The sequence below is a fragment of the Hippopotamus amphibius genome, chromosome 17 (assembly GCF_030028045.1).
Source record: "Hippopotamus amphibius kiboko isolate mHipAmp2 chromosome 17, mHipAmp2.hap2, whole genome shotgun sequence".
NCBI classification, from domain to species: domain Eukaryota; kingdom Metazoa; phylum Chordata; class Mammalia; order Artiodactyla; family Hippopotamidae; genus Hippopotamus; species Hippopotamus amphibius.
In genome coordinates this window covers 25859657-25886161 of record NC_080202.1, presented here as the reverse complement: position 1 = coordinate 25886161, position 26505 = coordinate 25859657, and the positions used below count along the sequence as shown (strand labels likewise).

General features: G+C 37.6%; 2 protein-coding genes across 2 annotated transcripts in view; one reads left to right on the top strand and one right to left on the bottom strand.

Moving 5' to 3' along the window:
• The window catches only part of HSF5 (heat shock transcription factor 5), a 46536-nt gene that overhangs the window by 3205 nt on the left and 16826 nt on the right, over window positions 1-26505 (bottom strand). Inside the window, exon 5 of the mRNA XM_057716116.1 lies at window positions 24453-24630. Coding sequence (XP_057572099.1) covers window positions 24453-24630 — 178 coding nt within the window. The remainder of the gene's footprint in view (window positions 1-24452; window positions 24631-26505) is intronic.
• On the top strand, window positions 17276-18175 carry LOC130840518 (bisphosphoglycerate mutase-like). The gene is given in 1 exon segment (XM_057716118.1): window positions 17276-18175. A coding segment is annotated over 1 exon segment (780 nt). The 5' UTR covers window positions 17276-17395.

The window sequence follows — 26505 nt, the reverse complement described above, 5'->3', positions numbered from 1 at the left end:
GATGTAAAGTACTGAGAGCAACAAATCCTTGTAGCCTTAATGATTGAGCTTTAAAAAAGCATTTGTTGGGACTTCCCTGGTGGTCCAGTGGTTAAGACTCTGTGCTCTCAATGCAGGGGCTGGGGTTCAGCCCCTGGTCAGGGAACTAGATCCTCCATGCCAAAATTAAAGATCCTGCATGCTGCGACTTCCCTAGTGATCCAGTGGTTAAGAATCCGCCTTCTAATGCAGGGACATGGCTTCAATCCCTAGTCAGGGAACTAAGATCTCACATACTGCGGCGCAACTAAGCCCACATGCCACAACTACTGAGTCTGTGAGCCACAACTAGAGAGAAGGCCACACGCCACTACTAGAGCCTGAGTGCCGCCACAACTAGAGCCTGAGTGCCGCAACAAAGAGCCCACGCGCCACAACAAAAGATCGCGCATGCAACAAGGAAGATCCTGTGTGCCTCAAGACCAGGCACAGCCAAATAAATAAGTAAATATTTTTAAAAAATTTAAAAAGCATTTGGCACACAGCTTCTAATAACAAGCCTCTAAACACGATAATTTTATTAAAATGAGCTTCCTTCATTAACAAAGCTGCCAATCAAGTAACTAGAGTAGAGGAACCAATAAAAATGAAAAAAGACAAGAGGCTAGCCTGATGCTACTGGAAGTTTATAGGACTTCATTCAGAAGAGAACCTTGTACACTCATCAGAGAAGATAACTGTTTGAGAATCACAGCAGTTGAGTTGATTTGAGAGCTTGAAAAGCCTCCAGGGACAGAAGCATTGTATTTACTCGTTTTTTTGTTTATTTGTTTTGTTTTTTTGCTGCACTGTGCAGCTTGTGGGATTTTAGCTGCTTGACCAGGGATGGAAGCCGGGCCCTTGGCAATGAGGGCACGGAGTCCTAACCACTGGACTGCCAGGGAATTCCCTGGGAACGTTAATTCCTACTAAGGGCACTCTCTAGGGTTTGGAGGCTATTATCTTAATGAAATCTCATCCATAATCCAATAGCTACAAAATGAGAAGTCCTCTCTTCAGGAATGGATTGAGCTTTGCTCTTCAGTATTGTTTCCCTTAACTACAATCCATCAGAACATAAGAGAGTGTAGCTTCCACAACAAGACCAATAACTGGGTGTATCCGGTTTAGGATAATATCATTGTAGAAATTAGAGGCGCTTTATTGAGTCTAATTTTCTGTACCTCTTGATGTTTTTTTATCTGAAAGGTATTTTCTTAAAAGGCCTGCACACAGCATGGCAATGACTGTGATTAACAACCTCCTCTAACAAAATGCACGTCTACTGAAATCAGTACAATCTGGATATGTAATGAACTTGAAGTCCTACTTGAAAAAAAAAATTCAAAGAAAGCTTAAAGTGTGAGAAGATGCCCTAGGGAAGACACATTTTCAAAACTAATCAGTTACAGAAGGGCACTGATAAGTGCTGGGATATAGGATGCCCCTGCTCAATGGGATATTGAGCAACATAATGACATACCAACTGTTAATGCTGGAATCATAGTACTTCAGAATTGCAGGCCAAAAGAGGTGATTTCAAGAAATTCTCTTATTTTTACCACAAATAATGTAAGAATTGGAACTTTTTGGGGGGGAGATACTCCTAATGATAGTGACACATGAAATTTAAGTGATACTTTAGAGGTTTTACATTTAGTTCCTATCATTAATACTTTAAACTTGGATTTAGCATCTATCAAAATAAAAAATATTTAGTCATCTACAAGAACTAAACTGAATAGTAGTTCATTTTGAGTCCTCCCCACATGTATCTTTTCTTTCTCTCTCTCTCTCTTTCTTTCTTTTTAGTGCTGAAACCCACAAACAAACCAGGGACCCCTCCTGATTCTTAAGGGCTTCTCTGGCCATCAATGATCAGGACTGTGAAAAAATTAGAAGCTAAGAATGAGGACTTTCTAATACACAGTGCAATAGACAATGTTTATATCTCCTCAAAATTCATGTATTAAAACCTAATCCCCAATGTGATGGTGTTAGAAAGTGGGACTTTGGGGAGGTGATTAGGTCCTGAGGGTGGAGCTCTTATGAATGAGATTAGTGTCCTTATAAAAGAGACTCCACAGAGCTCCTTTGTCCCTTCTGCCATGTGAGGACACAGCAAAAAGACAGCAGTCTATGAGCCAGGAACAGGCTCTCACAAGACACTGAATATGTTTGCGCCCTGATCTTGGATTTCCCAGGCTCCAGAACTGTGAGAAAAAAAATTCTGTTATTTATAAGCCACCTAGTCTGTGGTATTTTTGTTATAGCAGCAGAATGAAATAAGACAGAGTAGGCAAACTTTTTCTGTAAAGAGCCAGATAGTAAACACTTTAGGCTTTATGGGCCAGATGGCCTCTGCTGCAACTACTCAACTCTGCTGATGCAGTATGAAAGCAACCACAGACAATACGTACATGTATGGATGTGGCTGTGTGTTCCAATTCAACTTTATCCATACTGAAATTTGAATCATTTTCATATGTCATGAAATATTCTTCTTTTGATTTCCCCCCCAACTATTTAAAATGTAAAAACATTTACTTAGCTTAGCTATGTGCTTAGCTTGCAGGCCATTACAAAAACAAGCAATGAGCTAGATTTGGTCCATAGGCCACAGTTTACCGACTCCTGCTCTAATAGCACACACTAGGGCTTTGACCAAGAGAAATTTAACCAAAACAGGATAATATTCTGTCAAATCAAATATTATTGTATAGTTGTCCAAAAAATTATCTTTTCTCCAAAGAAGATCTACAAATGGCCAACAAGCACATGAAAAGATGCTTAACATCATTAGTCACGAGAGAAATGCAATCAAAACCACAGTAAGATAGATACCACTTCATATCCACTTAGGATGACTATAGTAATAACAAAAAGTGGGAAACAACAAGTGCTAGGGAGAATGTGGAGAGGTGGGGACTCTTGTACATTACTGGTGGGAATGTAAAATGGTTCAGCCATTAAGGAAAATAGTTTGGCACTTCCTTAATAGTTAAACATAGAATTAATTACCATATGATCCAGCAATTCCACTTGTAGGTATATCCCCAAAAGAACTGATATCAGATACTCAAATACATGTACAATGTTTATGGAAGCACTATTCACAATAGCCAAAAGGCAGAAACAGCCCAAATGCCCATCAGCAGATAAATGGATAAAAAATAGTCATATATACACACAATGTAATACTAATTAGCCATAAGAAGGAATGAAGTTCTGATACAAATGTTACCTTGTGGATGAACCTTGAAAACATTATCCCAAGTGAAATAAACCAGACACAAAAGGTTACATATTATATGATTTCATTTATACAAAATATCCAGAATTGGTAAATCCACAGAGACAGAACACAGATTGGTAGTTGCCAAGGGCTTGGGGGAGGATGGAATGAAAAACAACTGCTTAATGAATATGGGGCTTTCTTCTGGAGTGATGCAAATGTTCTGGAACTAGACAGAGGTTGCACCAACACTGTGAATGTCCTAAATGTCACGGAACTTTTCACTTTGAAGTGGTTAATTTTACGTTATGTGAATTTCCCATAAAAATGTATACTTTTCTATCAGTTTGAAATGACAGGACAAAAAGAAGGGGAAAGCAGAAAGTGGCTATAAAAAAAATAAATGAAACATAACCAAACATATCTCAGCTTTCAATGTCAGAGTATAATAACGAGATATAGGATGGTTATCTTTAGTAAGACATATGCAATTCTTAGTTCCAGCAGAACAGAACTGTAGAGGACACTACTTTTGTATCCCGTGTACCTAGCACTGTACCAACCCCAGGATAGTTGTTAATAAGTATGCATTAAAAGCAACCTATGGGACTTCCTAGGTGGCGCAGTGGTAAAGAATCTGCCTGCCAATGCAGGGGACACGGGTTCGAGCCCTGGGAAGATTCCACATGCCACGGAGCAACTAAGCCCGTGCACCACAACTAATGAGACTGTGCTCTAGAGCCCGTGAGCCACAACTATTGAGCCCATGTGCCGCAACTACTGAAGCCCACGCACCTAGGGCCTGTGCTCCACAACAAGAGAAGCCACTACAATGAGGAGCCTGTGCACCACAATGAAGAGTAGCCCCCACTCGCAGCAACTAGAGAAAGCCCGTGTGCAGCAACGAAGACCCAACGCAGCCAATAAATAAAATAAATAAATTTATAAAAAAAATAAAAAATAAAAGCAACCTATGGAGGGAATTTGATTCCCCAGATGTTCAAAACTGATCTTTTGGTGGCTAACTAAAAATCGTTCATAGAGACAGAAAGTAAAATAGGTTTTCCAGGGGCTGGGGGAGGAGAGGAATAGGAATTGTTTAATGAGTACAGAGTTGCAGTTTTGCAAGATGAAAAGAGTTCTGGAGATGGATGGTGGTGATGGTTGCAGAACAGTGTGAATGTATGTACTTAATGCCACTGAACTATACACTTAAAAACGGTTAAGATGGTAAACTTTATATTATGTGTATTTTACCACAATTTTTTTAAAGATTGCTTTTTTCCAAGGATCTTTTTTAAAAAGCACATGAGTAAGATAACAGTGTATAAACATTGAGTGCCACAGGTAATACTCCAGGTGCAGGAGACACAGCAATGAGCAAAACAAAATCCTTGCCCTCATGGAACTAACCTTCTAGAGGGGGAGAAAAATAATAAATCTAAAATGTCAAGTGGTGATGAACACTACAGAAGAACAACAAAAATAAAGAATAGGGACTGAGGGAGGGCAGGACATGGGGAACAGACAGTATGGTCAGGAAAGTTCCTATAATGAGCTTGCATTTGAGTAGAGAACTGAATGAAATAAAGGAGCAAGCCATGTGAATACCTGGGTGAACATTTCAGGCAGAGAGGACAGCGAGTGTGAAGGCAGGACCATGCTTGGTATGTTCAAAGAATAGTGAAGAGGCTGCTATGGCTGGAGTAGATGAGGGAGAGAGAAGGTGGTAGGAGATAAAGTCAGAGCAGTTGCCAGGAGCCAAATCATAGTAAGGATTTTTAGACTTTACTGTAAATGTTATGGAAAACCACTGGAAAAACTGAAACAGGGAAATAATTTATAAGTATCACTCTGATTACTGTGTGGAAAAAAAAATGTAGGGGGCACACAGTGGAAGCAGAAAGATCTAGGCAAGAGAGGTAGTGGCTTGGACCATGGTGATAGCTTGTAAAGGTGATGAGAAATTGTCAGATTCTGGATCTACACTGAGATATAGCTGATAGAATTTGCTGATGGGTTGGATGTGGGATGTGAGAGAAGAGAGTCAAGGAAGAGTGTAAGACTTTTGGTTGACTAGAGGTAATGAGAAGTACTATTTCCTAAAATAAGTAAAACGGGGGAATGGGTGGAGTTACAATGTATTTGGAACACTACTGGACATTCAAACAAAGACGCAGCATAGGGGAAAAGACATGCACACCTGGAGTTCAGAGAAGACTGAGACTTAAGATATAAATTTAGGAGTCATCACTATAATGACAATAAAAGCAATGAGACTTGTTGATATAACCTAGGGACTGAATAGAGAGAGAAGAAAAGAGGTCCAAGAATTGAGCTCTGGGACCCATCAATATTTAGAAGTCAGGGAAGATAAAGATGATTCAGTAAAAGAAACTATGGGGTGGCCAGTGAGGTTGAAGGAAAACCAGGAAAGGATGATGTTCCAGAAGCCAAGTGAAGAAAGTACTTCAGGAAGGTTAAGGTAATCTTCAAATGCTGCTGAGGTACAGCAAACGGGACTGAGAACAGACCACTGGATTTGGCAACATGGCAGTAATTGGAAACCTTGACAAGGGCAGTTTCAGTTGAGTAGCAGGAATGGAAACCTGATTGGAAAACCTGGTTGAGATATGAATAGGCTTTCAAGGAGCTTTTCTCTAAAGGGAAGAGAAAAAATGAGTAGTAGCTGGATGAAACTATGAATGAAGGGAAGGTGAGAGGAATTTCTTTTAACATAGAACCTATGATGGCATGTTTGTATGCTGATGGGAATCACCTAACATGAAACGTGATTATTGAAGAGTAGGGAGGGGATAACTGTTCAGGGCTAAGTCTGTGAGTACACTAAAGGGGATTTTTGTACACAAATGGAAGGATTGGCCTTTTCCCATTATAACAGGAAGAAAGGCAGAGTGTAGAGTTACACAAGTGGTAGACTGATAGATTTGTTGGTGGAAAGATATGAAAGTTCTCTTCTAGCTGCTTCTATTTTCTCAGTAAAATAAGAAACAAGGTCATAGCTGAGAATGCAGAGAGGAGTTGTGTTGGAAGTGGAGCAGAGAGAAGATATGATAGAGTGGCTTTGGAAAACGGGGAGTGTACTGACTAGGAAAATATTGTAGGACTGCTGGCAACACTAAGACCTCACCCCAATTTAAAGTGAGACCAGTCATTTGAAAAGCATTTGACAGTAATAAACATCAAAATAGTAAGTATTATGAAAATAATAATTTTGCTAAAATTCTGTTGCTGCCATGTACTATGTACCAGGTACCATACTAAGCCACTTATATGTTTTTTATATAAGCGTATGTTTTATTATTATCTTCATTTTACAGATAAAGAAAGCGAGGCTCAATAAAGTAAATAGCAGAACCCAGATTTTAATTTAGTTTTTTCTAATACCAGAAGCTTTCTTCCTATTGACTGTGCTGTACAGCCTCTAATAGACAGTATATATATCTTACACTGACTTTGGTTAAAATCTTTTAATGCCACAGGACCTTATATGTAGCCATGTTTCATAGACCAACTGTTTGTTGGGCTAAGTTCTATCAAGGAAGAATAATTTGCAACTTCATGAATTGTATTTCTCCTTACACTTTCATTTTAGCAAAGAGGTTCTAGTTTAAGCATAAGTCATTTGCTCCTTACCCCTAAGAAAATGAAAATGTGATTAGACGTCATAATAATGCCAACATTTCACAACTCCTCTGTTTCACAGCAGGAAGCCAAGGTCAATTAAGACTCACCTATCAACACCACGACCAAAGGATACAGCTTTATTAGAAAAAAAAAAGGAAGAGTTAAAAAAGATAATGTGCTAACTTACTTTATCAGTTACACTTACAACAACAGTATGTAACGAAAGGGAGGAAATAATTTTAACAGCAGGCACCAGGGTTCCTCTTGGGGAGGTAACTGTTGAGGAAGGAGGAATATATCTTGACAGGTTGTTTTGGTTGGGCAAGATGAGGTCTCAAGGCCTCATTAGGAAATAGAAGAGATTCCTAACCTTCTCTGCCTAAGACACAGAATTCAGGGCCTGGTGAAAGAACAGGAAAAAAAAAAAAAGATATCAGAGAAGAGGACGGTATGGTGCTAGTACAAGGGAAAAGGACAACATGGCAGGAGCCCACAATGACTAGTGACAAGGAAAGGTGAGAAAGTGGTAAAGTGACTGGAAGCCTTTTAAAAAGGAGAATGGCTAATATTCTATTTTAAATTATTTGCAATATTTTAAATGCAAACCCTTTCTACCTCACCAAATCTTCAGAACAGTGTGCACATACAAATACCTAATGTAAATGCTGGTGGAGGGGAGAAATCAAAGTAAGGGGGTTGAGCTCTACAACTGGTCTGGCAGGCAGCAGACAGGAGAGAACACCTTCAGAAGGTGAGAAATGGATGAATCTAGAATTAAGCAAAAGCAGAAACTCAAAAATAAAAGCCACTGTAAGCCCTAGAAATTCTCAGAAATCTTGGAAAAGCATTTTTGGTGTGGGATAAGGTTAGCTTGAGTCAATTATACCTAAATCTCAAAAGTCAGGTTAGGGACTTCCCTGGTGGTGCAGTGGTTAAGAATCTGCCTACCAACGTAGGGGACATGGGTTCGATTTCTGGTCTGGGAAGATCTCACATGCCCCAGAGCAACATGCCACAACTATTAAGCCTGCGCTCTAGAGCCACAGCTACTGAAGCCCTAGCACCTAGAGCCCACGCTCCACAACAAGAGAAGCCAAGGCAATGAGAAGCCTCAGCACCACAATGAAGAGTAGCCCCTGGTCGCCACAGCTAGAGAAAGCCCGCGTGCAGCAACGAAGACCCAACATAGCCAAAAATAAATAAATAAATAAACAAACAAACAAGCAAACAAAATTTTAAAAAATATATGTATGAAAAAAAGTCAGGTTAATATCTGGAATATAAATTTTTTTCAAAACAGTCTTTAAATTGCTCATTCCTATTCTTTTGAGGCTTTTATAATCATACTATAGAAACTCTTTATAGTATTTAAACTATTTTAAATTTTTTTCAATTTTAAAAACCTTGAAAAACACAAAAAGGGAGATTTTCCCATAATCCCATCATTGTGTATACTTATACACAAATTAAGGAGTAAAAAAAATACCTCTCTACACCTCCAATTCTCCTTCCCAGAGATAACCACTGTTACAGGTATCAGTTTATTTACTTCCAGACTTTTTTCTACAATTTTACAGTATATATTTTTCTTTCTTTTTCCTTTTTTTTGTTCTAGAAAGAGGGTCTAGACACACTGCTGCACCGTGCTTCATTCACTGAACATATCATGAACACCTGCTGTCTCTCCAAGTAACAACAAATCAAGCTACGTTTATCCTGTTAAATGGTTGCGCAGTATTTCATTACATGAATTTATCATAGTTTGTCTAGTACTCCGCTGTCAGGCATTTATTTATGCTTTTTTCCAAATGTTTGCTATTATAAATAACACACAGTTATACTGAACTCTGTAGGAGAGATTCCTGGCAGTGGGATTCCTGAGTCAAAGCACATGAGCCCTTTAGATATTTACAGATCATGCCAAATTGCCCTCCAAAGGCTCTAAAATTTTACATTCCAATTACAGAGTGTAGGAGGTTCCTTCTTCCCCATGCCTTTATCAAATTTGGATATTATCAATTATTTAAGTTCTGTCAATCAGATTAATTTTTTCGGTTAATTTGTAACTTGCATTCCTCTGATTACTGATTTCTCTGAGTGGTCAACATCTTTCTATACACTTATTGATCATTTGTATTTCTTCAACTGAACTACACATTAATATCATTTTATTTCTTTTTATTGGACTGCTTTTTTCTTAATGATTTGTAGAAGCTTTTATGTATTATGAATACAATGCTTTATATTTTGTGTTGTAAATATTTTCTCTTAGTCCATGTAACAGACACTTCTAGGTGTCTCCTAATATTTATTCTTCTTTTAAATCATGGTATTTATTGTTTAAACAGGCAAATGGACACAGCTACAGACCTTATTTCCAAGCTCCCCTGCAGCCTGTTCGACCATGTGACTAAGTTCTAGTCAAACTGATGTGAGCATAAGCAATGATTATGCTCATAAAAGGAAGGGATATTTATAGCAGCCTGCTGGCTGACATGAGGCTGCAGTGGAGCCATCTTTAGCCATGGAACACCTGAGGGCTAGCAGAGAGAAGTGAAACTGACACCTCAGCTCTGGACAGCTTACTCTCAATCTGTATCGTGAGGAAAAAATAAACTTCTAAATTGTTTAAGACACTGGTTTTTTTGTTTTGTTTTTTTACGGTAGCCTAACTTATATGTGGGCTAATATGGAATTTGGACTCTATAAGTGAGGTGCTGCTGTAATTCAAATTAAAATATGTGGTGTTGGCTTAGCAGTCAGACACCAGGTGGTTAAGGCACAGCAGGCTAGAATGTTGGTGATCTTTGAAATCTATGTCAAAACATTCGGTAAAATCATTGCCTCTGATACCTGGAAAGCAGACCATGCCAAGTGAGCATGTAACCACAGCGGGAAAGGCTGACAAAATTCACAATATGTAGGCTCTTTTCTTGACACATTTAGTAAAGCCCTAAAATAAGAGATGAACTCAGGCTAGAGGTAGCCAGTGTGCAAGCAGAGATGGAGGGGAATATTCTTCTGCCTGTGGTTGGTAACCAACTGACTAGCATTCAGTGATTTGAGGTGTGTATCCAAGTGCTTTACTGTCCCAACTTGAAACAATAGTAAGAGGTACCTCTAAAGAGAGCCTCAACTTTTCTCAAGTACCTTGATAGACTATGGCAAAGATGAGATTAAGGGTGTTATCTTCCCAGTCAAACCCTCTTTTTCAGATGATCTCAAAATAGGTGCCATTAGGTTGAGGGAAGAAGATGGCAAAGTACAAACAACAAATCAAATACCAGGCTTTTCAGGCTGAAAAGCTACCTAAATGAGATCTCTAACTCCCGTTTGGAATGACTGAAGGGAAACAAAAGTCTACCAAGTTCTTTTGAAAGAATTACAAGGCCAGAGAAATAACAAGCCTGGCCTGTTAAGATGTGTGATTGTTCACCCTCTAAAGTAATCCTCAGACCCTTTAGGTCTACACCAGCAGAAGTAGGCAACAAAAACTGGATTGCTCCAAAGAAATGCATATTCCCCAAGTACCACTTCAACATAACAATTTGTGTCTATCAATAATGTGTTCCTTTTTATTGCTGAATAGTATTCTAGTGCATGGATATACTGTAATTTGTCTAACCATTCACTTTTTTTTGACATACAATAAACTGCACATATTTAAAGTGTACAACTTGATAACCATTCACTTTTTTAATTAATTAATTAATTAATTAATTTATATTATTGGCTGTGTTGGATCTTTTTGTGCTATGGGCGAGCTTTCTTTAGCTGTGGTGAGTGGGGGTTACTCTTCATTGTGGTGCGCAGGCTCCTCGTTGCCGTGGCTTCTCTTGTCAAGGAGCACGGGCTCTAGGTGCATGGGCTTCAGTAGCTGCAGCACATGGGCTCAATCATTGTGGCTCACAGGCTCTAAAGCGCAGGCTCAATAGTCGTGGCACACAGGCTTAGTTGCTCCGCGGCATGTGTGATCTTCCTGGAGCAGGGATCGAACCCATGTCCCCTGCATTGGCAGGCAGATTCTCAACCACTGTGCCACCTAGGAAGCCCTACCATTCACTTTTTAATGGACATCTGTAGTTGTTTCTAGGGCTGTTTGTTTAACAATTACAAATAAGCCCACCACGTACATTTGTGTAACAGCCTTTCTGTAGACATGGCTAGACTGGGTAATGGGTATATGTTTAACTTAATTTTTAAGAAACTGCTAAACTGTTTCCAAAAGTGGTTATACTATTTTTAATTTCCACTGACAGTGTATGAGAGTTCCAGTACCTTATTAACACCTGGTCATGGTTTTTCCCTTTTTTAAAAATTTTAGAGTCCTTGACGGCAATTCCCTTCAGAGACTGCAGTGCTCTGGCTGGGCACCTAGTCTGGTGTGCAGAGGGCAGCTTTCTCTCTGAGGCTTCCCAGACTTAATATTTGTTTAACCCAACACTTGGACATTAGTCTGAGGCTTGGACGGTCTTCTATAAACACCTGTATCGCCAGGACAAGCAACCCCAAAAGTTTGGACAACCATGAGGAAACAAAGAAACACCATGCAGGCAAAGGAGCAGGAAAAAAACCCACAAGACCAAATAAATGAGGAGGAAATAGGAAAAATGCCTGAAAAAGAATTCAGAGTAATGATAGTAAAAATGATACAAAATCTCGATAACAAAATAGAGAAAGTACAAGAAACAGTTCATAAGAACTCAGAAAAACAAACAGCAATGGATAACAAAATAACTGAAATTGAAAATACTCTAGATGCTATAACCAGCAGAATGACCGAGGCAGAAGAACGAATAAGTGAGCTGGAAGATAGAATGGGGGAAATAAATGCCACAGAGCAGGAAAAAGAAAAAAGAATAGAAGACAGTCTCAGAGACCTCAGTGATAACATTAAACGAACCAACATTCGAATTATAGGCATCCCAGAAGAAGAAGAAAACAAGAAAGGGTCTGAGAAAATATTTGAAGAGGTTATAGTGGAAAACTTCCCCAACATGGGAAAGGAAATAATTAACCAAGTCCAAGAAGCACAGAGAGTCCCATACAGAATAAACCCAAAGAGAAATACACCAAGGCGCATATTAATCAAACTAACGTTAATTAAACACAAAGAAAAAATATTAAAAGCAGCAAGAGAAAAGCAACAAATAACATATAAGGGAAAACCCATCAGGATAACAGCTGACCTTTCTACAGAAACTCTGCAGCCCAGAAGGGAATGGCAGGATATACTGAAAGTCCTGAAAGAGAGAAAGCTACAGCCAAGAATACTCTAGCCAGCAAGGATCTCATTCAGATTTGAGGGAGAAATCAGAAGCTTTCCAGACAAGCAAAAGTTAAGAGAATTCAGCACCACCAAACCAGCCTTACAACAAGTGCTAAAGGAACTTCTCTAAGTAGGACACATAAGAAAAGGAAAACACCTACAAATACAAACCCAAAACAATTAAGAAAATGATAATTGGAACACACATGTCAATAATCACCTTAAATGTAAATGGATTAAATGCTGCAACCAAAAGATACAGACTGGCTGAATGGATACAAAAACAAGACCCTTCTATACGCTGCCTACAAGAAACCCACTTCAGACCAAGGGATACATATAGACTGAAAGTAAAGGGATGGAAAAAGATATTCCATGCAAATGGAAGTCAAAAGAAAGCTGGAGTAGCAATACTCATATCAGACAAATTAGACCTTAAAGTAAAGACTATTAAAAGAGACAAGGAAGGGCACTACATAATGATCAAGGGATCCATCCAAGAAGAACATATCACAATGGTAAATATCTATGCCCCCAACATAGGAGCACCTCAGTACATAAGGCAAATGCTTACAGCCATAAAAGGGGACATCGACAGTAACACAATAATAGTGGGAGACTTGAACACCCCACTTACATCCATGGACAGATCATCCAAACAGAAAATAAATAAAGACACACAAGCTTTAAATGACACATTAGACCATCTCGACTTAATTGATATTTATAGGACATTCCATCCAAAAACAATAGAATACACTTTCTTCTCAAGTGCACACGGAACATTTTCCAGGATAGATCACATCTTGGGTCACAAATCAAATCTCGGCAAATTCAAGAAAATTGAAATCACATCAAGCATCTTCTCAGATCACAACGCCACGAGACTAGATATCAATTACACGAAAAAAACTGCAAAAAATACAAACACATGGAGGCTAAACAATTCACTCCTAAACAACCAAGAAATCACTAAAGAAATCAAAGAGGAAATCAAAAAATATCTAGAAGCAAACAACAATGAAAACACAACAACCCAAAACCTATGGGACGCAGCAAAAGCAGTTCTAAGAGGGAAGTTTATAGCAAGACAGTCCTACCTTAAGAAACAAGAAAATTATCGAATAAACAACCTAACCTTACACCTAAAACAATTAGAAAAAGAAGAACAAAGAAACCCCAAAGTGAGCAGAAGGAAAGAAATCATAAAGATCAGAGCAGAAATAAATGAAAAAGAAAGGAAGGAAGAAATAGCAAAAATTAATAAAACTAAAAGCTGGTTCTTTAAGAAGATTAACAAAATTGATAAACCATTAGCCAGACTCATCAAGAAAAAAAGGGAGAAGATGCAAATCAACAGAATTAGAAATGAAAAAGGAGAAGTAACAACGGACACCTCAGAAATACAAAACATCATGAGAGACTACTACAAGCAACTATATGCCAATAAATTGGATAACCTGGGAGAAATGGATACATTCTTAGAAAAATACAATCTTCCAAGACTGAACCAGGAAGAAATAGAAACTTTGAACAGACCAATCACAAGTACGGAAATTGAGGCAGTGATTAAAAATCTCCCAACACACAAAAGCCCAGGACCAGATGGATTCACAGGCGAATTCTATCAAACATTTAGAGAAGAGCTAACACCTATCCTGCTCAAACTCTTCCAAAATATTGCAGAAGGCAGAACACTCCCAAACTCATTCTACGAGGCCACCATCACCCTGATACCAAAACCAGAAAAACACATCACAAAAAAAGAAAATTACAGACCAACATCACTGATGAACATAGATGCAAAAATCCTCAACAAAATACTAGCTAACAGAATCCAACAGCACATTAAAAAAATCATACACCATGATGAAGTGGGGTTTATCCCTGGGATGCAAGGATTCTTCAATATACGTAAATCAATCAACGTGATACATCATATCAACAAATTGAAGGATAAAAACCATATGATCATCTCAATAGATGCAGAAAAGGCTTTTCACAAAGTTCAACATCCATTTATGATAAAAGCTCTCCAGAAAACGGGCATAGAAGGAAATTACCTCAACCAAAAGCCAACATCGTTCTCAATGAGGAAAAACTGAAAGAATTCCCTCTAAGAACAGGAACAAGACAAGGGTGTCCACTCTCACCACTATTATTCAACATAGTTTTGGAAGTTTTAGCCACAGCAATCAGAGAAGAAAAAGAAATAAAAGGAATACAAATTGGAAAAGAAGTAAAAGTGTCACTCTTTGCAGATGACATGATATTATATATAGAAAACCCTAAAGACTCTACCAGAAAACTGCTAGCACTAATTGATGAGTTTAGTAAAGTAGCAGGATACAAAATTAATGCACAGAAATCTCTTGCATTCCTATACACTAACAATGGAAGAGCAGAAAGAGAAATTAAGGAAACTCTCCCATTCACCACTGCAACAAAAAGAATAAAATATCTAGGAATAAACCTGCCTAAGGAGGCAAAAGATCTGTATGCAGAAAACTTTAAGACACTGATGAAAGAAAGCAAAGACGACATAAACAGATGCAGGGACATACCATGTTCCTGGATTGGAAGAATCAACATCGTGAAAATGACTGTACTACCCAAAGCAATTTACAGATTGAATGCAATCCCGATCAAATTACCAATGGCATTTTTCACAGAACTAGAGCAAGAAATCTTACAATTTGTATGGAAACGCAAAAGACCCCGAATAGCCAAAGCAATCTTGGGAAGGAAAAACGGAGTTGGTGGAAACAGGCTTCCTGACTTCAAACTATACTGCAAGGCCATAGTGATCAAGACAGTATGGTACTGGCACAAAAATAGACAGGAAGATCAATGGAATAGAATAGAGAACTCAGAGGTAAGCCCAAACACATATGGGCACCTTATCTTTGACAAAGGAGGCACGAATATACAATGGAAAAAAGACACTCTCCAATAAGTGGTGCTGGGAAAATTGGACAGCAACATGTAAAAGAATGAAATTAGAACAATTCCTAACACCATACACAAAAATAAACTCCAAATGGATTAAAGACCTACATGTAAGGCCAGACACTATAAAACTCCTAGAGGAAAACACAGGCAGAACACTCTATGACATACATCAAAGCAAGATCCTTTTTGACCCACCTCCTAGAATCATGGAAATAAAATCAAGAATAAACAAATGGGACCTCATGAAACTTAAAAGCTTTTGCACAGCGAAAGAAACCATAAACAAGACTAGAAGGCAACCCTCAGAATGGGAAAAAATAGTTGCCTATGAAACAATGGACAAAGGATTAACCTCCAAAATATACAAGCAGCTCATGCAGCTTAAGACCAAAAAAGCAAATAACCCAATCCACAAATGGGCGGAAGACCTAAATAGACATTTCTCCAAAGAAGACATACAGATGGCCAACAAACACATGAAAAGATGCTCAACATCACTCATCATCAGAGAAATGCAAGTCAAAGCCACAATGAGGGATCACCTCACACTGATCAGAATGGCCATCATCACAAAATCTGGAAACAACAAATGTCGGAGAGGGTGTGGAGAAAAGGGAACTCTCCTGCACTGTTGGTGGGACTGTAAGTTGGTACAGCCACTATGGAAAACAATTTGGAGGTTCCTTAAAAAACTACAAATAGAACTACCATATGATCCAGTAATCCCACTCCTGGGCATATACCCAGAGAAAACCATAATCCCAAAAGAAACATGTACCATAATGTTTACTGCAGCATTATTTACAATAGCCAGGACATGGAAGCAACCAAAATGCCCATCAACAAATGAATGGATAAAGAAGATGTGGCATATATATACAATGGAATATTACTCAGCTATAAAAAGGGATGAGATGGAGCTATATGTCATGAGGTGGATAAACCTAGAGTCTGTCATACAGAGTGAAGTAAGTCAGAAAGAGAAAGACAAATATTGTATGCTAACTCACATATACGGAATCTAAAAATGGTACTGATGAACACAGTGACAAGAATAAGGACGCAGATACAGAGAATGGACTGGAGAACTCGAGGTTTGCTAGGGGCGGGGGGTGAAGGGGAAGATGAGACGAAGCGAGAGAGTAGCACAGACGTATATATACTACCAACTGTAAAACAGACAGCCAGTGGGAAGTTGTTGTATAACAAAGGGAGTTCAACTCGAGGATGGAAGATGCCTTAGAGGACTCTGAGGGGGAGGATGGGGGGGACTCGGGGGAGGGTGGGGGGGGAGTCGAGGGAGGGAGGGAATATGGGGATATGTGTATAAAAACAGATGATTGAACTTGGTGTAACCCCCAAAAAATAATAAATAAATAAAATTAAAAAAAAAATTTAGCCATCCTAATTGGTGCGTAGTGATATCGCATTGTAATTTTAACCTGACTTCTCTGATGATTAAACATCTATTCATGTGCTTACTGGCCATTTGTATATCTTCTTTTGTGAAATTTCTGTTCATATTGTTGTCCCCCCATTTTTTTTGTCCCCCCATTTCTGAATCGCATTGTAAGAGTTCTTTTTATATTCTAGATATGTCTTTGTTTTGATATACATGTTGTCAATATTTTCTCCTAGCCTCTGGCTTGCCTTTTCATTTTCTGAATGATATCATTCAAAGAGCAAAAGTTTTATGTTTTGATGAAATCCAATTTATCAATTTTTTCTTTATTGATTATAATTTTTGTGTTCTAAGAAATCTTTGCCCAAAGTAGCAAAGCTTGTCTCATTTTTTTTCAAAGGGTTTTATACTTTTAGGTTTTATATTTAGGTATGTGATTCATTTTTAGTTTTTTTTTCTTTTTTAAATTTCTTTTTTAGTTAATTTTTATGTATCCTGTGAGTTATGGGTCAATGTTATTTTTTGTTGAAAACATTTTCGTTTCTCCATTGCATTGCCTCAGCACCTCTGTTGAAAATCAACTGACCACATATGTGCGGATCTATTTCTGGACTATTTTGTTTCATTTAACTATATATCTCTCTTTTCACCAATACCAAACTATTTTGATTACAATAGCTTTATGGTAAGTCTTGAAATCTGGTAAAGTCTCCTCCGATTTTTTATTTTTAAAAATTGCTTTGGCGTCCTTGGTGGCACTGGCTGCTTTGTGGTTCTGAGGAGTGGCTGCTGCTGGTGGCCTTTTTGCAGATGCACTGCTGTCACTGAACACTGTGCCACTGGAAAGCATCAGGGAAGCTCAGCCATCAGTATGTCCAAGTACAAACTAGTTATGTTAAGATATGGAGAGGGTGCTTGGAATAAAGAGAACCGTTTTTGTAGCTGGGTGGATCAGAAACTTAACAGTGAAGGAATGGAGGAAGCTCGGAACTGTGGGAGGCAACTCAAAGCACTAAACTTTGCATTTGATCTTGTGTTCACATCCATCCTGAACCGGTCCATCCACACAGCCTGGGTGATCCCGGAAGAGCTGGGGCAGGAGTGGGTTCCCACGGAAAGCTCCTGGCATCTCAATGAGCATCACTATGGAGCCTTGATTGGTCTCAACAGGGAGCAGATGGCTTTGAATCATGGTGAGGAACAAGTGAGGCTGTGAAGAAGGAGCTACAATGTGACCCCACCGCCCATCGATGAGTCCCATCCTTACTACCACGAAATCTACAATGACCAGAGGTATAAAGTGTGCGACGTGCCTTTGGATCAGCTGCCACGACCCGAGAGCTTAAAGGATGTTCTGGAGAGACTCCTTCCCTATTGGAATGAAAGGATTGCCCCGGAAGTATTGAGTGGTAAAACCATCTTGATATCTGCTCATGGAAATAGCAGCCGGGCACTCCTGAAACATCTTGAAGGTATCTCAGATGAAGACATTATCAACATTACTCTTCCTACCGGAGTCCCCATTCTCCTGGAACTGGATGAGAACCTGCATGCCATTGGGCCTCACCAGTTCCTGGGCGACCAAGAGGCTATCCAAGCAGCCATTAAGAAAGTAGAGGATGAAGGAAAAGCGAAACGAGCTGACAAATAAAGTCTTGCACACGTGCTGGCTAGGAATAGCTGCAGAAGGAATGGCATGCAGTGTGTTGTGGGTGCTGATCTCAATTTTTTTTTTCCCCTGATTGTTTCTGATTTTTCCAGATCTAGGCTGTGGGGTAGAGTTTGTATAGGTAATCAGGTAACTTATGTTGGCCCAGATAAAGGCTTTAGGATGCCTGAGTAAGCTTATGTTATAAGCCTTATGTGTTAGCCTCTGCCGACCCCATTTGAATTAGTTACTAAGTTAGTCACCAGTGGGACTTAATCAATGTCATAGGTTTCTGAGATTGGGGAGCAGCAAGTAGAGGTCAAGTTCAAGGTATTTCTCATTCAGTAAATCAGTACTGAGTCACCAGTGACAGGCACTACTTACTCCACTAAGCAGTTCACATTTATATTTACTGAGGCTTTCTGGGATGATAATAAAGGGTATTAGATAATACACTATACTTAAGTATTTATTACTAGTCTTTTCCTGGGGGAAAGGGGATTCTTTGATAGGTAAGACCAGAGGCCCATTAAATGGGAGAGCCATGGATGGATTCCTCCAAGACAGCCAACAACAAACAACAAGGCCCTTTGCCTCATCTCTAGCCCAGAGACAACCTGTTTGACATTTGTTGGAATTCCTCTCTGGCTGCTAGAATTAGCAGCATATAGACAGCTATAGCTGTTCATGTTCTCTTTTTGTTTTGTTTTTGTTTTTTAAACTTTAATCTTAGGGTCCTGAAAATTGATTTAAAAATAAGTTCTGAAAAGTTACTGAAAATGGTACCTCTGCAAGTATTTCCATATGATTCATAAATATTAGGTACAGGCTTCTGAATTAGTCTCTGCTCTTATATTCTTGTAAAACAAAGAGTTGTACTTATTTCAACATGTAGACACGCCTAATTTTCCAAAAACTGAAGTTCAGGTCAGGGGAAGGTAGAATATAGGGGGTCTAATTCTATTCACTTGAACAGGGGAAATGGTATATTGGCACTTGTCACATACATTTGTTCTTTATCTGCTGAAGGCAAAACATTACGGTACCTAGTCTATACTATTCAGGGTAGGCCACAGACAGAATCGACTGCTTATCAATCTTGATGATACAGGATGTTTTTAGATGCTGTAGATTGGTGAGTCATCATTTCTTTAAGCTACTGCCTTATTTCAAAGCAAATGACATGTATTTCAATGATAAAGTCATATAAACAATTTACAACTATAAAGCTGTTACAGGTATCACCAGTTTTTCACGGTTTTCCATTGGTGGATTACTTTCTTTGTATCCATTTATAGTAAAAGTGGCATTAGAAGGAAACTAATTCTAAAACCCTTGCTACTGCTTGGTCTCCTTTGATCCTTAAATCAATACTTAAGAGCGTTGACTGATGAAGATGGCTGAAAAGAAGAAATGAACCTGGTTTGCTCACAGCTGGCCACATCTGTGATGCATATGGACATGGAATGTGAATGCTTGACGTTCCTGACCCACCACTGGCTTTTCTGCTACAGTCCTTCTTTTCACAGTCCTGTTGCCTAATCAGATAACACTCTTTATAATTCAGAGACCAGGGCTGAGAATGCAACTACCAGATCTTCCTAGAATTTCAAACCTATGGCTAAGCTTCAACTCAGACCATTTTTGAATGGCTTCATCTCTAGAATTGACATCTGAATTTTCCAGCCCAAATGGTGAGCATGTCTTAATGCAGCTCAAGATCCTAGAGTTGGATTCTTCCCTCATCCCACACCTAGACATCCACCTCCAGAGGATCCCCTGGCAGCATGATGTGCTCCTGTACACAAAGCTGTGCTCACACCCAGACACTTTGGAATCTTACCGACTTCCTAAGAGAGTGATAATTTTTGCTGACACTTTCTGGTACAATTTGGTTTTATTGTTTTTGAGACCTTGGCTGAAATAAATGAGATATTTATGAAAAAAAAATTGCTTTGGTTGACCTCTGTCCTTTGCATTTTCTTTTAAATTTTAGAATCAGCTTGTCATTAAAGAAAAAAAAAGTCTACTAGAATTTTGATTAGGATTGCATTGAATTTATAGAGCAACTTGGGGAGAACAGTCACTTTAACAATATTGGGTATTCTCATCCATGAACATGGTATATCTTTCCATTTATTTATGTCTTCTTTAATTTCTTTCATCAAAATTTGTAGTTTTCAGTGTAGCGGTCTTAGACATTGTTTGTTCAATTTATTCGTAGGTATTTTATGATTTTGGTCCTACCATAAATGTTTGATTTTTTTTAAATTTCATTTTCCAATTGTGTGCTAATTTACAATTGACTTCTCTATATTAACCTTATGGCCTGCTAAACACTACACAACCTTGCTAAATTCATTTATTTGTTTTAGTAGTTGCTTTGCAGATTCCCTAGGTGTTTTTTACATAAAAAAATCATATCCTCTGCAAATACAGTTTTACTTCTTCCTTCTCAATCTTTATGCCTTTTACTTCTTTTTCTTGCCTATTGCAATGGCTAGCTCCACTAATACAATACTGAATACAAGTAGTAAAGTGGTCATCCTTGCCTTCTTCCCAATCTCTGGGGTAAACAGTTTAGTCTTTCACTATTAATCATGATCCTCGCTATACATATTTTATAGATGCTCTTTATCAGTTTCAGAAATTTTCTACTATTCCTACTTTGTTGAGAGTCTTTATTACGAATGAGTGCTGAAGCCTGTCAAGTGTTTTCCTTGAATCTATTGAACTCATCAGAGTTTTTCTTGTTTACTCTGTTAATATGGTGAATAACATTGTTTAACATTTGAAATTCAATCAAGCCTTGCATTCCTGAGACAAATCTACTTGGTTTGTCTACCATCCTTTTTACATATTGTTGGCTTTAATTTACTAATATTTTGTTAATTATTTTGCATCTATATTTATGAGGATTATTAGTCTGTAATTTTCTTTCTTCTTTTGAGGAAAATGTTTGATAAAGAACTTCTATTCATTGGTTCTTCTTGTGTGAATTTTGGCAAGCTGTATTTTTTAAGAAATGTGTCTATTCCATTTACATGGTTGTGCTCATTAACATAAGACTGTTCACAGCATTCTCTTATTATCCTTTTACTATTCATAGATTCTGAGGTGTTAATCTCTTTTTCATTCTTGATAGTTATGATTTGTGTTCTCTTTTCCCTGATCAGTCTAGCTAGGAGTGTGTCAATTTTGTTGATCTTTTCGAAGAGCCAGTTTTATATTTGTTAACCTTCTCAATTGTCTGCTTTCTATATCACTGATTTCTACTTTCATTTTTAATATTTACTTTTGGTTTACTTTCCTCTTCTTTTTCTAGTTTCGTATGGTAAAACCTCAGGTCGTTGATTTTAGATCTAACACTGCTTTAGGTACATCCCACAAACTGTGATGTTGTATTTTTATTGTCACTCAGTTCAAAATATTTCCTAATTTTCCTTGTGATTTTTTTTCTTTGTTTCACAAATTATTTAGAAGTATGTTACTTTATTTCCAGATATTTGAGGTTTTCCTAATTACTCTGTTACTGATTTCCAATTTAATTCTGTTGTATTCAGAGAGTACACTTTGTATGACTTCAGTTCTTTTAAATGTATTGAGACTTGTTTTATGGCCCAATGAATGACTTATCCTGGTAAGTGCACCATATGCACTTGAGAACAATGTACATTCTGTAGTTGTTGGATGCTCAGCGTTCTATAAATGCCAATTAGATCAAGGTGTTTATGTTGTTCAAATCTTCTATGTCTTTACTGATAGTTTGTCTAGTTATTCTATCAATTGCTTAGATAGAAATGTTAAAATTTCCTAGGGCATTGAGGAACTGTATTTCCCTCTTCAATTTTTGTCAATTTTTGCTTCATGTATTTTGAAGCTCTATCATTACACAAAACACATGTATAACTGATATACCTCCCTGATGAACTGTCCATTATTATGAAGTGGCCCTCTTTATAACACTGTCTTAAAGTCTACTTTTTCTGGTATTTAAAAATTACCATACCAGCCTTCTCATTCTTCCTGTTTGCACGTAGTATCTTTTTCTATCCACTACTTTCAACCTACATGTCTCCTGTGGCCAGCCTATAGTAGGAGTTTGTCCTTTTATCTACTCAAGCAATCTCTGCCTTTGAGATTTTAAGACCATTTACATATAATAGAGGTATTGGTTGAATCTGGGTCATCCATTTTATTATTTGTTTTCACTTTGTCTTCCTTATTTTTCATTCCTTTCTTCCTCTTTTACTGCCTTTTTTTGGATTATTTCTATACCAATTTTAGTGATTACCCTAGAAACTACAGTATGTCTCCTTGTTTCCTTCGGCCTGAAGAACACCCTGTAGAATTTCCTTTACTGTTTATCTGCTCTGGCACATGCTGTTGATTTTGTGTTTACCTGAAAATGTCTTCATTTTTGCCTTCATTATTGAAGGATCTTTTTGCCTGGTAGAGATTTCCAGGATTGCACATTTCTTTTAGTATACTGAAAATCTGATTCTACTCCTTTGTTGCTTTTCAGAAATAAGCTGTTAGTCTAACTCAGGGGTTGGCAAATTATGACCTCTGAGTCAAACTGGGCCCAGCACCTGTCTTTTTGTAAATAAAGGTTTACTGGAGCATAGCCACAACCATTCGTTTATGTATTATCTATGGCTGCTTTTGTGCTACAACAGCACAATTGAATGGTTAAACAGAGATCATATGGTACTGGCGTAAAGACAGAAAAATAGACCGGTGGACTGTAATAAAGAGACCAGAAATAAACCCTCACATATTATGGTCAGATGACCTTCAACAAGGATGCCAAGACCACTCAATGGGGAAAGGTCTCTTCAACAAATGGTGCTGGGAAAACTGGATGTCCACATGCAAAAGAATAAAGTTGGACCCTTATCTTATACCATCTACAAATATTAACTCAAAATAGATTAAAGACCTAAATATAAGACCTAAAAATATAAAACTCCTGGAAGAAAACATAGTGGAAAAACTTCACGACACTGGACTTGGCAATGATTTCTTGTATACGACACCAAAAGCACAGGCAACAAAAGGGAAAGTAGACAAATGGGACTACATAAAACTTAAAAACTTTTGTGCCTCAAAGGACACAGTCAACAGAAGGACTGTGAGTAGAATATTCGCTAAATTAATGTGATCTTGAACAAGTTACTTATCCTCTCCAAGTTTAAGTTTCCTGATCTTCAAGATGATGACAATACCACTTTAATCAAGTTTGCTGTATGGCATAAAAATGAATATGCTGTAAATATTCATTACTGTCCTTTTCTAAATTGCTTTCAAAGTCTATGCCATTGTTTTGAACATCTTCAGTGGTGAGAAATCTTAGTCTTTAACTGTAAATTGGATTACATACTCAAGTAAAAGCGACTGTGCAGGCTAAGTTTAACAAATAAGGTGAGTGATCAAGATAGCTTTTAGACTAAAAGGCATTTTGCAGAAAGGACCCTATGAATCTAAACATCTCGATCATATTACTATTAATTTACTTTTCGGAGAAATTCTCACAGAAGTTCCCAAGATTTTTCCAGTTTTTATAGGTTAAAATGATTGTTTGACCTGATTCATTAATTCACTGAATTGCATGCCTCTGACATGCATATAACTTGAATTCAAGTTGTCCACTGAAGACTTTGACTTTGGATCATGTAAGAAACATGTTTTATTAGATGTCACTATTTTCTTAAAAAAAAGATTCTGTCCAATTTCCCTAGAAAGAGTAGCACCAACTATACTAAAACAATCATTAATTCTGGGCTCCTACAAATCACAAGAAAAATCCCACTGATACAGAGTCATACCTTAGAGTATATTTATAATATGCTAAGGATAATGTCTTTTGTCCATCTAATTTTTTCCTGCCACAATTTAAGCACATTTCCTCTTGTACTATACTCCGCTAATAAGAAAACAAGGACTTCTGTAATTACAAAGTCTTTGGCATCTGAAGCAGTTATTAAATCATCCTTCATCCTTACATTCTCCAAGTTAAATAATCCAAATTCCTTTGCTTTTACTTACCATGTTCTCTCTTCAAAAGCTCATACTCTTACATGCAATATTTGAAATAACTTTTACATACTTACAAGGATAATTAAGAAAAAATATAGTTAAAATTACAGTTATATTAAACAGCAATGTGATAAGTATATTACAATTATGAATAACAAGTGAAGACCAGAAAAATTGTCACTCATATATTAATTCTACACTATGATTCTACTGCTGGCATTTTGAGCACAATAATCCTTACCAGGGGACTTTCCTTGCTGTGAGTTGCTTCTTCGCTCTCTGTATCTGGGTGGAGTGGATAAACCTGTGTCTTTACTAGGCTTGCTAGCAGGCCCCATTTCTGAAATAAGGAATCCCATTTGTTCTGAAGGCAAGATATTCTCAGGTGGATTGGTCTGGCATTTTATACTGGCATCCACCTAAAATATTAAACCCACTCATTATTCCAAATTTCCCTCAAATATCTACTAAAAGTTAAGATATTTTATCAGAGGAGTTCTACTATAGAAACATGATCCAACAAATAAGACTGTAAGGCTTTTCATCCTTAAAAATGATACTACCCAGTTTTGTTAAGCTAATCTGAATATTCGGTAGTAAGATGTATATTTCCCCACACACAAAACACTGAAATGTCTATGAAGCTAAAATATTTACTTATGATCAGAGGAAGATTTACCATGAATTTTCTTTTTCTTTTTTTTTTTTTGGTAAAATTAACATACACACACAAATTTACAATTGGTTAATACGACTCTTTTCCCACTCTAACATCCCTTCCATCAGATTTCCCCTCTTGGTGATACTGGAATGGCCACAGACATGATCCTGTTGGATGATGTCAGAGGGGTTGTAAACACTTTATTCTATTAATTTTGTATTCTTTGGCTTAATGAAGCCCTCAAAATTGTATAAGCTTCATCCCCTATAAAATCTGGATCTACCCTGCTTATGATATATTAATTTCTCTCTTAGGGTTCCTATGTTTTCTTTGGAATATCAAATCCCTTTGTCAAGCTGACCAACTTCTGAAATACTCTGTTTATGAATTTATTTTAAAACTATATAATGAAGTAGAGCAAAAAGTTCAAAATATAGCTTTCAAAAGCTATGATATCCAAATTATTTTTAAAGAAAAAGTAACTGTGTGAATGGAATTTTAAGGTATGAAACCTCATATTTTGGATGTGACTATGAAGGAATAAAGACAAATTTCACAGGCATATTTGAAACATAATGGGCCTATCTTTGGTCTACTGAATTTATAATATTATTTTAATACATAGTATACTGGGTTTCAACAGTTGGGCTCAAAAAGAAAAGAATGCATCTTTTAAAACTGGCAGGAATTCCCTGGCAGTCCAGTGCTTAGGACTCTGAGTTCTCACTGCCAAGGGCCCACGTTTGATCCCTAATCAAAGAACTAAAATCCTGCAAGCCATACAGTGCGGAAAAAAGAAAAAAAAAACTACACACACACACACACATACACACACACACAAACTGCCAAAAAGTTATCCTGGGAGTCTCTAACAATGAAGTCATCTTCAGTTCCATTAAAGCAGAAAAAATCCAAAATGAAATACATATATATCAGACTAAGATCAAGGAAAAAAATTAAGTAGGAAAAAAAATAAGTTAATCACAAAAGTGATCTTAATTTGGATGTACTTTTATTTTTTTAAATCAAAGTTTATTCATTTTCTGGTCATAAGCTAGCAGCAATAAAGGAATTAGTCTCTACCTTCAGAATATATTTCTCAAACTAGAGTCAGAATTCTGCTTTAGAAATGAGAATATTAATAAGGAAATTCAAACACAGTATGCTGTCAAGTCATATAAGAATTCAATAATGCTGTAAGAAAGTATGAAAACACCTCCAACTACCTCCTCACCTCCATGCTACAAATGGCTGGGAAAGTCCTGATATTATCTATGAGATAAACCATCCCTCTGAGTAGTGGAATTTAACTAGCCAGGCACACCTAGTTCCACCCAAATTAAATTAGGAAGGAAAACTCAAGGGATGCTTTTAACATGAAAATAAGTCTTATACCACAATGCTCATTCAGACTGCCCCTCTAGAGGTTGACTTCACACCATAACATAGTGAGAGGATGCCTGAGGGTTAAGGTTACTTCTTTCTGAATCTTTTGTGTAGAACCACTGGGACATGATGCTTCTGGAAAGCATAACGAAGTGGTATTAAACCCAAATAAAACCTGGACAAAGTCTCCACTAGAAGTCTTTAGCAAGAAGCACTAGGTACCTTTGAGCTTTATTAGGATTGTTTC